This window comes from Hyalella azteca, unplaced genomic scaffold, assembly GCF_000764305.2.
Source record: "Hyalella azteca isolate HAZT.00-mixed unplaced genomic scaffold, Hazt_2.0.2 contig11898, whole genome shotgun sequence".
Taxonomy (NCBI): Eukaryota; Metazoa; Arthropoda; class Malacostraca; order Amphipoda; family Hyalellidae; genus Hyalella; species Hyalella azteca.
This window is the reverse complement of record NW_025941874.1, coordinates 526668-540123: the sequence shown is the minus strand read 5'-3', so window position 1 is coordinate 540123 and position 13456 is coordinate 526668. Positions and strand designations below refer to the sequence as shown.

General features: G+C 38.8%; 1 protein-coding gene across 1 annotated transcript; it reads left to right on the top strand.

The window, feature by feature from the left end:
* Positions 1-3: 3 nt before the first annotated feature.
* LOC108683081 (galactokinase-like) lies at positions 4-6546 on the top strand (the record flags this gene model as incomplete). Its single annotated transcript, XM_018172361.2, has 6 exons — positions 4-119; positions 1093-1218; positions 1669-1850; positions 2600-2750; positions 5115-5235; positions 5612-6546. Coding segments are annotated over 6 exons (810 nt in total), but the record flags the coding sequence as incomplete, so codon positions are not given.
* Between the last annotated feature and the right edge of the window lie 6910 nt (positions 6547-13456).

The following is a 13456-nucleotide window of genomic DNA, read 5'->3' as shown; positions in this document are numbered from 1 at the left end:
GGGTTCAACGCGGTGGTGGCCAGCTCGGTGCCCCTCGGTGGGGGCCTCTCCAGCAGCGCCGCCCTCGAGGTCGCGACCTACAGCTTCTTAGAGGCCCTCACCCAGTCACCTGCTCAGAGGTAACGCTTGGTTCCTGGTAATGCTTAGACTATTTATTTTAACCATCTGATCCTTATCATCATTACCTTCGCAATATAGACCAGTTATCTTTTCCATCTAATCGATAATATCATAATCGACACGCTAAAGCGAACAATCATTACGTACCTTTGTTAACATACCAGTTATCATTACCATCTCATCCTTATTCCTTATTATCATCAATGGGATGCATACCAATTTCCAATATATTCTGAGAATATATTCATCATTATTCATCATTATTCATCAATATATTCATCATTATTGCTACGTATAGTCTAATGTGTCCAATTACCATTATCATACGTGATCCTTACGGTAATTATCATTGCACTACATACTCTTGCCATACCAAATCGACCATGCCTAATCTAATCCGATGAATTTTCATTATGCGAGAGGATGCTTCACAATATTTAATTGCAGTACAATATACGACATATCGCCAGGCAATCTTTCTTATCTTGCCAACCAACTTAAAAAAAATCAAAAAAATCGCCAACCCTGCAACCAAGTCTGGTCAAACGCAGACGCGGAACCCGATTGTGCGGCCAGCGTTACCTATTGTGATCACTGAGGCAGAACTGATTCAGTCAGTCGAAAATGTCCTTTAGAAATAACGTTTTACGTGCGAATTCGAATCGCATAACAACTAATTATGCAGTCTCTGATTCACGAAGTACCTATGACGTCAGAAAATTCTTATATTTGTTCCGCAATCCAGAGGATTAATACGAGAAAATGTTTTTACCTGGTGGATGTATGCTATTTAAGTTGTTTTGGGATTTTTGTTCTTGAAGTATTTCGATTCCATCAAGTTTCAAGTCCCGGCTATAGACAACTTCTCTACATTCATGACCAGGTATAAACGTAGAACTAATTTTCCTAAATTGTGATAATATATGTAAATATTTCCTCAGGAGTCACTAAACTTTAAAAATGTACGTACAGCCCACGCGAGAAAGCGCTGGCCTGTCAGCGCGCGGAGCACGACTTCGCTCTCATGCCGTGCGGCATCATGGACCAGTTCGTCTGCAGCATGGCCGAGGCTGGCAACATTCTTCTCATTGACTGCAGGTATGGCTTAATAGCTCGGCAATATTTAATCAATAACTAGCTACAGCATTTCTAGGGACAGACTTAGGTTCTTGTACAAAGTGCATTTCAGCAGTCATTTAATCATATAATACTGGTCGGAATTATGATTTGTAGAGATCGACTACCTCATGAGATGCTTTTTCGACCGCGCTAGAAAGTCGAGTCTCAGTTTTGTTACTAATAGATCATTTCTTTTGAAGGCTGGCGACATTAGTACGATGGCACTAGGGGTAGTAGAAACTAAAATGACCAGTGGTTCAATTTCGATATCAAGGTGTTTGGCCTGTGTCTCTAGTCCGATAACAAGACGTTTCAAAACGTCTTGCGCACTTATAGACTACTGACTGCATGTCACAATTAGAAAAACACTTCTACGCAACTGAAGTTTTCAAACAAATAAATTTATACCACTGCTAATTTTTACGACAGAGACCTGTCATGCGAGCTGGTACCGTTCACTGAAGACTCACTGCGCGTGGTCGTCTGCAACAGCAACGTGCGCCACACGCTCTCAGGCTCAGAGTACCCCGCCCGACGTGCTGACTGTTTCGCGGCCGCTAAAGTTTTGGGCAAAAAAAGTCTGCGTGAAGCGACCATGGATGACATTCAGAGTGAGATTACTACGCTTAAGTCTGCTGAGTTGAGATTTGTTGCAAATGGAATTGTGAGTGTCGTATATAATTGCTTGCATTAACTTGAACATGCACTATATGATAAGAACCGTTTATGTTGCTCGTTTCGAGAAGCCAAGAAATATCATGTACCGAAACTATTGCAAACCACGCCACCCACTTGCCTCATCACTCGGCTAATTGTGGCATGAACGCAAATAACTACAAATTTTTTCTATCATAGTACAAGAGAAGACAAATGTGCTAAGCATGACAACTGACCAGTTTTTTTATTTAGGCCCCGACCCAATTACCTCACTCAGTTCAACCAAATAATCTGTATCCAGATATTGAGTCACCAATCTGAGACAATAATGTTAATAATAGCGGTGTCAGCGTTAAATAAGCCATTACGCCCGTCGCTAATTCTGAATATCGCAGAATTTTTGCAGCTTGCTGCACGTCCCGAACACGCAACTCACAGCTCCAAATTGCTTGACCGCCCGGCGGCCCGGTCTCCTCGCCGATTTTGAACAGAACTATCACTGGTAGCTGGGATTAACCCACAACTCACTGCTTCAATATTTTTACTCTGAACATTAACCACTAAGCCACCCTGCACGTGAGCCCACATAAAGAACTATTTAAGCAGCATAGGTTTGGGTACTTTAAAAAGTTTTGGTTCTATGTATGCGACATGTTCAAATTACATCTAACATCAATCAATAGTTCTGTGCATGTGGCCACAGATCACTTGGCGTCTCTGACCGACGTGACCATACGACGCGCGCGTCACGTGGTCACTGAGATCACGCGCACGCAGGAGGCCGTGGCCGCCCTCAAGCGGCGCGACTACAAAACTTTCGGCAAACTCATGACTGAGTCACACAACTCTCTCAGGTAGGACATTGGTACAACATTATATGTCGTATTATGATCGAACTTCTTCAAATTTAATTAAATGTTTTTCAGATTTTATAAATTCAACTTGGTTATCTCGGCTAGACTAGATTTACACAATTACGGAGCAGGCAATAAGTCCAGCAGCTATCTCAATCAATCGTCAGTTATGGAAAGATCGGGTTCCAAAGGCCGGATCCCTTGTGAATCAAGTCACGAAAAGTTCAAGAATCGGCAACAGGCCATGGGCCTATTTCTTCAACGCCGACACTTCTATTCTATTCTATTCTACACGGATCTGGTAGTAATCTATCCGCCTATATGGCGCCTAACGATAGCCCCAATTCTTAAAGTCCGATAAAAGTCGATACTTCAGTGAACATTTACTTCATAAAGCCAACGTAAATCCTGCATATTCAGAATTTAATTAGAAATAGTCCAAATACAATTGAAATTAGATATTAAATTTATTATTCTAAGAAAGTTCAACAGGGACATGGTTCTCTAATTCAGTTCCAAATAAAAATCGATTTTCCTACAGCTCGAATCTAAGGCGAGTGAGCTTAGTTCAAGAATTAATTAGTTCAATAATTCTCGTCGTTTGAAAACCTAGACATGAAGACATGTAAGACAAGTCCTGACAACAATACACGTGAGCTGAAAAATTCGCATTGCTAATATCAGCAGAAGGCAAAATCTAAGGCACAAAAGGTGGCAAACATCGTGATACCTAGTAGCTTATGCTAATTCAAAATCATATGCCCTAAAAGTAAATTCAGTTTCTCGAAATATTTTACTAATGCTAGTAATCACGAGCGCTATACTGGCCTTAGATCGGCCTACTGTTAATATTAAACTGTTAATTTATTAATAGTATTAAACTGGCCTGCTGTTAATATTATCGCATTTAGACATAAATTACAGTCCAGGGTGGAATTCCAAGAATGGAAGTTCACCTATAAAAAAGCTTTCCACCCCAGGTAGGAAGCTTTCCTTAGATACATGCACACATGCAGTGCTCTGCCAGGTGACTGACTATAAAGGAAAAAGAGGATCAAAAGTGGACAAACTGTTTCAATTGTATAGTACCTCAGATTTGTTATAGACTTGTTTAGTTGTCTCTTGTTTCTTTGATATTTTTTATTTTTCTTTTATTGGATGGATTTTTTTAAAAATTTTCAAGGTTCTGTTTGTAATGAGTAACGATCAAGTTTAATTTATGTAATAAGTCAAGTTAGTTCAAGTTAAGTTAACCAGTACTGTAGTACTGGCGGGGCTTTTGGGCACAACCAATCACAGCTGGAAAATATGACATCACAATCCCATCAACCAATCACAGCTGGAAAGGGGATAACATCACAATCGCATCAACCAATCACAGCTCGGAAGAGATAGGATATGTATGTTGTTTACTGAAAGTGGAAAGTTCCTGGCCTTTACAAGCTTTCAGTTCCTGCTTTCCAATATGCTATTTTTATGGGTTAATTTAATATCCCTCCAGAATTTCACACTGAATTACTCCCTAGCCAAACATTAATTATACTCACGTTAATTTGACACCTAAGAAATGCACTATAAACGATATTGTATTCTGTTAATCAATCGATACCTGCGTGAGAACAAAGTTTGTTATACATTAAAAAAATAGCGAGACAATGAGTTTATCAAAAAATTCTGGCATCTTCACTTCCAATGAAGCAATGAATAATCATTTCACTAAAATTCCATCATTCTAGCTATACAGACTGGATTATATCCAACTAATACTTAACTAATTATAATTTAGTATATATTTTTTGCTTTATTGACACCAGACCACTTGAATGATTTAATTAAGGAGATTCAAACTTTTCTTAGAGAAACATGTCAATGAGGCATATTAAAATGAAATATAAGAGCAATATCGGTCTGAATCGGGCATTCAGACAACTCAACTTTCAACACTTCAGTTTTGACTCACAGCAGGCTCATAACTAGCTTTGGATTCACGTATTGGAAAATGGAAATGGCGTTCACACTCACCTGCAGGCTGCAAACTTGCTAATTTAATTAACAAGAAACAGGCTAGTTAATCTAAAAAAATGTTCTACACTCGTGCTCTACATTAACCACGAAAATTTTAAGTATAACTAGCGCCTTTTTAAAGCCCTCTCAAAGGCTTGACGAGATTTTCTGTAAAGTAAATCGCAACTTTGGATAACGGACTATAAGAAATACTTCGCTAAACCTAGTTTTACATAACTAGGCGAATATAACCCAACACAAGCGAGCCTACTGTGCATGAACTGACCCGACCCTACCCAGGCAAGCATGATCTAGCCTAACATAAATCAAGCAAAGCTCACGCCACCACCCCTCCCCCAGGAATGAATACGAGGTGTCGTGTCCTGAGCTGGATGCGCTGGTGGAGGCGGCGCTGGGAGTGCCGGGGGTGCTGGGGTCCCGCATGACGGGGGGAGGCTTCGGAGGCTGCACCGTCACCCTGGTCAGCTGTCCAAAACGGTTCCCAGCAACCTCATCATAGGGGACATTTCATCATTGACGCTTTACATCGTTAGAAAATTTCATCCTCTACCGACTTAACTTAATTTAACTCCATGTTATTTTTCTCAAAATGCACTTTTTGCAATGATGAAAATTTATGGTGATTTGCTGTAATGATAAAATGTCGTAATGATCATTTGCTATAGTGATGAAATGTCTCGTTTGATGAGGTGTCTGGCCACCGTCCAAACTAACTACAACTTCCTATACCAATAATAGGAGAACAACGTAAATGTTTCTAAAAACAACATTTATTTAGGATGAATTATTGTTATTTAAAATAAACATTTATCTTAATCAGCGTGTTTGGTTGTCAGGTCGAAGCTGGTAGCGTGGACGCCCTCCTGAGTCGCGTCAAGGAGCAGTACTCCGGCCAGCCAACCTTCTACGTCGCTGCTCCTGCGGGGGGCGCCTACACCATCACCTTCTGAGACCCCTATATCACTTTTTGAGCCGCCAGCATCACCTTCTGTGCCCCCAACATTACTTTCTGAGCCCCCAGCATCGCCTTCTGAGCCGCCAGCATAACCTTTTGAGGCCCAGCATCGCCTTTTGATGCTCAGCATCACCCTGCGAACCCCCAGCATCAACTTCTGAGCCACCATCACCTTCTAAGCCCCAAGCATCACCTTATGAGCCCCAAATATCACCTTCTGAGCCCCATGCATCACCTTATGAGCCCCAATCATCACCTTCTGAGCCCCAAGCATCACCTTCTGAGCCCCAAGCATCACCTGTCCCACTGGCATTTAGACGTAGGTATGCGGGAGTAAGGTTCGGAAAGCCGAAATTATTTCAAGAGACTTTTTTTTCGCAAAATCTTTACATTTTTCATTTATACCGTCAGCTAAATCGAACTTAAACTGCAATGTCTCTAGTCTTGATCAAATGGCATCGTGTCCTAAGACCTCAACAATGAATATGTGATATTGCTACATGACACAGACGATATTTTTAATGTTTCAAAGTCGTTATTTGGCTGCTACAGTCTGTTGTTTTTAGTTCAATACTACGCAGCACGGGTCAGAAACTTTCAAAATAACCATTGCTAAGGCAGATAGGAACTATTCCTCTGATCTTTTTATAGTTTAACACTTTTCATTCTAATTATTTTGTGCCGTACGGACGGAAGATATCTTGATTAGTCATGTTATGTGTGGTCTCGCATCGTTGTAAGATCACTTTACTGCTTAGATCGCAAATTTACTAAGAATTTAAAAGCAAAGAAAATAGCCAGAAAATTTACGTTTTCTCTAATAAAGAAATGTTAAATTTCCTGGCCATTTCTCTGCTTTTAAATTCTTGGTAACGAATCGTTTGTCGAGCTTCCATTTAGTCTCTACACATGGAGAGTTGAAACATCATTTGTTTGAAGCCAAGGCTTTAACTGCAGCATTATTGATAATAGTGACCACTTTACAGCTATCATCTGCCATGGTTTTGGTTGATAGTTTCATGCTGGTTTTTGCGCTTACTTTTAAATATATAAGTGATTCGCATAATTAGTGGCGTATAGCTTTGTTCTTAGGTTTGGCTTGCTCGCTTGGTTTGAAACTCATTCTTAAGTATGATTATTTTCCAGTTATATCGCTTGAGCATACGTGTTCTTTGAGTACATGACAAGCAGGATGAACTTCTCGCGCATTAGCCTTGGTAAATGTTTACCAGATTCTATTTCTTCTTAACATATTTTGGTGAAACTAGTGCTTGGTGTTAACACATCGTGATGCAACCAGCACTTGATGTTGTTACATTGAGATGCCGTTAGTACTTGATGCTGTGGCTACTAATGTTGTCATAGCTAAAGAGAGTTCGGATTGTCTGATGTCTAGCCGAAGAGAGTTAGGATTGGGGGAAAGTGGGGTACAATGGGACAAAAAAAATTGTAAATAACACTATTTATAGAATGCAAAATGCTAAATAAAACAAAGCATCAAATCTTTGTTACATTGCTAAGTACCCAAGCAATGATCAGAACTGTTCCTCTGATTAGAATTAGTAAAATACAAATAAAATAAATTGCCCAAGGACATTTTACATCAGAAAATGGTTTTGATCCAATAAAATGGCCCGGAGTACTGTGGGACCGCCCCTGGGGTACATTGGGACACTTTTCCTAATTATGTTATCATCAAAATTATAGTCAAATTTCAGGTTATAATTTTCTTTATATTCTTCAGCACCGAGTAGGGTTGCTAAAAATGAATTTGATGTTTCCCATGCTGACTGATAATAAATCAGCTACACCAGGAAATATAAAACGCTCCGTATTTTCTTTACGGCGCCAGTCAGATATTTCAAATTCGTTATCTTCGTCTTTTTGCTTTATTTTCCAGCTATGTTCTCTCTGCAATGGCTGAAAGATTTTTGAACCTTTTCTTTGCACTAATTCTTCTTCTATTGCATCAAATGAATTGTGCAGTAGATGAAATTTTTTCTTCTGATGAAGATGACGAAGAGCCAAATATCTCTCACAACGAAAATTTAGCGGCGAACGAACAATTTCATTTTTATATTGGAAAGTCCTGGAACGTGGGTACTGTCCCATTGTACCCCAAACCAACATTTTGGAAACACTTGGCTGCCATTTTAATATTGATGAACCAAGTAACTATTTATCTTATGTAATTAAATTTTGACATATTATGTAGCAATTAATCACACAGGAAATGTTTAGCTCGCAAAATGAGCAGTCTCATTACGTTTGAGCCTACACAACGTTAGCATAGCAAATTATTTAGTTTGCTCACTTCTACCTTACCTAAAATAAATGTTGTTCACCGAGGAATGAAGGACAGGGCAACACATCTCTCTACCACATCAATCAATGCACCAACTTGTGTACTATAACTACCTCAAATTGTATCTCAATATTATTTTCAGTATATAAAATAATTGACGTGTCCCACTGTGCCCCATAGTTCCACGGTACCCCACTTTCCCTACCCAGTCGTGCGCTTATCTTAGAAATATTTGCTTTCGTAAGAGTTCCTTACTCACTTTCCGCTCGAAACACATTTCAATGCTATCTACTTAAGCCTAATTAGGTCACATGCTACCCACCAATGTGAGTCAAAACGTCACTAATGTTCATTAGTTTCTCAAGCAAAAGCTGGTCTCATAGCATCAATTAATTTTAACTGATTAATACTTCTCTGGTGGCATGTCTGCAGCACATGTGAGTTCACTATCAAACAAACGATCAAAGTACCTTACTATCAACGTATCGCAATAATTATAGTACTTTATAACTACATAAGTTCTCCATACACTCCATCTGCGTTATATTTACTCTTCTTTAGAGAAATTTGTCATCTTTCACATGGTGTTTGTTGAGACGAATTATAACCTACTGAAAATGGGATCCCATCTTGCTTCGAATTAGAGCAAGAATGTAATTCTCACTTATCATCATTACTATGATATGCCTCCAACTTATTCGTGTATTTTACTGTTACTTATTGAGCAGTTCAATGTGGATCATTGAGTATTATATTTTTAATTATTGTAGAATCATCTCTTATTAATTTACAGTATTCTACCGAATATATGATCTCTACTGAGGTAGCTAAGCGCAGTGTCGAACAAATTCTTGTGTTCAAATCTTACGCTGAATTTTGAAGCTCTCGTGAGAACTAATTAACTAATAACTCACTCAAGTACAAACTAAATTAGCTGATTTTTGGGAGTGCAATCGCACGTGTTCTATATTATCATATAAATTACATGATAAAGATTGAAAAACTTTCTAGATGCGATATTATTGTTGACTAATTCAGTGTGGCACTGCTCAAACGTCCATACATGTGTGAACGTCTACTACCATCTTCTGGAAATTCCATGATATTCAGAATATGTATTGAATTTTTTTCCAATTTTCACCATATGGTTTTCCGTAAAGTTTTGTACATTTTTTGGTATTGGATGCGGTTGTGATTAATTAATTTATTAAAGTGTAATCGAACCGTTGAAAATAATTTGTTTTACGCACCGCCTCAGCATCGCCATATATAGGCTGCAAATGCCGTAATAACAACGGAAAAAGAATGACGTTTGATTTTTACGCCTATTTAATTTGATTTTTCATAATGGCAAATAGTGCAGTTATTATTAGTAATTATTGTATGATGTTATTCACAGAAACGAATTAATTAAAAACTGGAATTTAGCCTTTGTTATGCATCCAACGTCACTGAATTATGTAGACTAAAGACTAAAATTTAAATTTAAAATACATTTAGACTAATAAATTTTGGTATCGAGCTTTGTAATAACTTTATTAAATGAGTTCACTACCACTTGAATAAAAAAATTAAATGAGATATTCTCACGAAAACTTAATTAGTGGAGTAAAATCAGACTGTGGAAACCTGGGATCCCGCGTTTTATTTATTAAATTCGTATGTAACTATTAATGTAATTTCCTTTTCAACAATGTAATTTCTTATTATCATACTAGCTGGATACTCTAAATAGAGAAAGAGATGTTCTCTGATCATTTTAAAATATTATTCGATCACTTTGCTTTGCTTTACTGCTTCAATTGTCTTTATTCACGTTTCTGTCCCAACGTGATTTTATTGTACATAGTTCTTCTGTTCTGGTTAGAACTTGTATTATTGTTTGAGAACAAACCCGGCTATTAGTTTGAGTGTGAAATGTATAATCTAGTTTGAAGTGGAACGTTCAAGCGCATCAAGCGTGCTCTGGTGTGTTGTTAATTTTCGTTAGCGCTTGTTTAGATTGAAACGAAATGAGAGCTGTTTGTGTTTGATCGAAATTTCTAACGGTTATAATTATTCTTGGATGACCAAGGTACATGCAGTATGGACTATGGAATACGAGACACACTGTATTTTTTTCAGAACTTTAAATTCGAATATCAGGAATTCAACTGAAAAATTTTATTGTGACCGGAAAATTTCCTATTTCTGCCCTATTTTGAATCCAAAGCCCTCATTTGAGACGCAAGCTCGCCATCAGTTCGTTTATAGTGAAGAGTAGCTACGTCTAGACTCTAGAGTACTTCAGACGTACAACGAACGTGTTTCATTGTTAGCACTCTAGTCATTAGTTCGTACGTGTGCTGCAGCGTTGTAAAATTCAGAAACTTTTGTCTTGTTTTCTTATCATCTTCCAAGGAAAAAAAACTGAAAATATCTCACAAAAAACTGGAAAGTGGTAATATTTTTCCTAACCGAAGAGCCCCCACCAAAACTATTTCACTCAAAGCAAGAAAGCTCGTATTCATGTAAAAAAAGCTTTGTAAATTAAGTGTGGCCGGGACTTGTATTGAATGTACCGCACTATGAGCAAACTACACCAATATATTAGGCAAGACACCAACGTGTAAAGAAAATGTCACCGAGCTATCTTTGTTGTGTCAGATCCAAGTTTGGAATGATCGAGCGTGCGCTAAACTGTGAGTAATCTTCGAAAACTCTTCGTCTGTAGTGTAAACTTGCGTAACAGACCGCGAGTCATGCACAGTTGGCTAGCCGCGCGCAGTGAGATTCTCAGTTTTTATGCACGACGCAATTATTTTCATTTGGTTTTCCTGAATCATTTCGTTTCATGCCTCATTGATAGTGAAATTACGTTCAACATTTTGAGATTTCTTAGATCTTAATCTGAATTTCAAGTTGGATGGTCTCTAGAATATATTCTAGGTAAAAAAATTAAAAGGCTCGGCAGACCAATGAAAGTTCAGCGCCTGTCCTCCGTCGCTGCAAAGATGTGAGGAAAGGGGCAGCATGGTTGAACTAGTATAAGGTTGACCCATGAGAAGCTCATTTTCGGGGATGGAGCTTGTTTCTCGCCTATGACGTCACTGGTCTCAGTGACGTCACGGGCATTAACCAATCACCGAAATGCGTTCAAACCAGTCAACCAATCCGTCATGGGAATGACGGGTTTGTTTACGTTTCTCGATCTACGTGACGTAATAAGAAAGCTGATCTGAAAGACGGAACTTCTCGTGGGTCAACCTTATATAGTTCAACCATGAGGGGCGGTTTTTCTAATGGTGGTTGAGATTTTTAGCTAGATTTTACAGCGGCCGTCTCTCTTCCCTTATTAATTACTTGAATACGTATTACGTAGGTTGGAATGAATAATTATAATGTTCAGTAATTTATAGATGGGTTGAAGATTGATGACGCCGACCAACACCTGTATCAGTGTTGGCAGTTAGAATAGACATGAGTCACATGACATGAGCACAATGGAATAACAATATCAAAATAATACAGAGAACACAATTAGTAATTCAGTTATGACATTTATTCCTTGAAATATTTTATTACATTATAAGAATTGAATTCCAATGAAGAACTTAGCAGCTCACTCCAGCAGATATGTTAACACAGCGACGATGCCCAGAAAAATGACGCAATACCGCGTGATTGGCTAATGTTGCCCACAGGGCATCTAAACAAAATTCATAATATCTGATGGCGCGAGTCATTACAGAACTTCTCCGGCGGGAACGAAGTTTCGTAAGAAGGATTGAGACGGTAATAAGAATGACCGTCGTTTAGTTTCAGCTCTATAGAGCAAAAAAAGTTACCAGACGTTCGTGAGCATACATTGTGCATGGCATTAAACATCAGTAAGCTTTTAAGACTAATGCATATAAGATGAATGCATTATTTTATTAGAAACGCGCATGAGAAGATAATAGAGGATCGCGTTCATAGCTAGGTAGCGCCGATAACATAATTAGAATTATCAGTTGGAGTATCAGTAACTAACAGTGTCGTGACATCGAAAACCCAACATGGGAAAACCAACTCGAACAAGCGGGAAACCGGTGGAAGAGCACAGCAATGAGTCGAAATCATTGAATGATGTAGTATACCTCTTGAGTGAAATGGTGAGCTCGCTTTGCAATGAGCTGACTGAAGTGAAGGCTCAACTGAAAATGCGGAAAAATTGAAGTAAAAAATCAGAGAGTTGATTTATCCGAAGTTGCTAGCGAAAGCTCCCTCGAGTTACTTGACAGAGAATTTAGGAAGTCAAACCTTGTCTGGTTTGGTATTCCCGAAGTACCGCATCTGATACGAAGGACCGAGTGATGGCTGAAACGGCATTTATTGTATATTGTTGAAGCAAGGCACTCAGCACACTGGTTGATATTACATCGTGCAAGAGGCTACGCTCCAAGGATGCTGCTGCCAACGCTTGCAGACCTCTGTTGGTGTCTGAAAAGGATCCTGCTCAGGTTTGAAGCGTGCTGAAGGCAGCGAAAAAGCTTAGAGAATCCGCTGATTGCAAGTCAGCTTTTGTAAAGAAATATTCTTCCCCTTTAGAGAGGGCGGATTTACGCAAGAAATGGCAGGAGAGAATCAGGCGGAAAGACACGGAAAATCAGGTTTATCACTTTCAAGCTGTCAAGACAAGTAGGAATGGAGGACAAGTAATTAGTAGGAATGATGTTCGTAGATCCAGGACTGTAAATAATGTAGGAAGTAACCGCATACATCAAAGTGAAAGTGCACAAAAAGTTTTAAAATGTTTTTATACGAACTCGGATTCCATTTTGAACAAAAAAGTGAACTGTTAACTGTGATCGCAAACGAGTGTAAACTGTAAAGACATTATTTGTTTTACAGAAACATTCCCTAAAAATCACGTGGGGAAAATTGTAACTGTCGAATTTAATTTGCCAGGTTTTGATTGTTTTCATAGCTCAAATGAAGAGCAGCGCAGTAGAGGTGTGGCTCTGTGGGTTGGAACCTCAATTATTGGGCCCAACAAGCTAAGCTATCTGCAGAACATTAATCAGCTAGAAAATCAGTGTGGTATGAACTTTCTCTAAAAAGCAAGTATAAGCTTCCTCATAGGGGTACTGCATATAGATCACCTAACAGTTCCGCTGATAATGATTAAGTACTAAACAGCCTTTTACCGAGCATGACTTTCAGCAGGTCGCATACGTTGATCGTTGGTGACTTAAACCACCCAGGAAAAAGACTGGGCAGATCCAAATCCTCCACAAAAGATGGAAATCACACAGCATCCCTGTTCTTGGAGTCTGTGCGAGACTCATTTTTAATTCAGAACATTACCACAAATATTCAAACAGACTCCAAATATTCTATATCTAGGGCAATAGTCTATACTAATGAAGAATCAATGTTAGATGATCTTCACCACGAGGC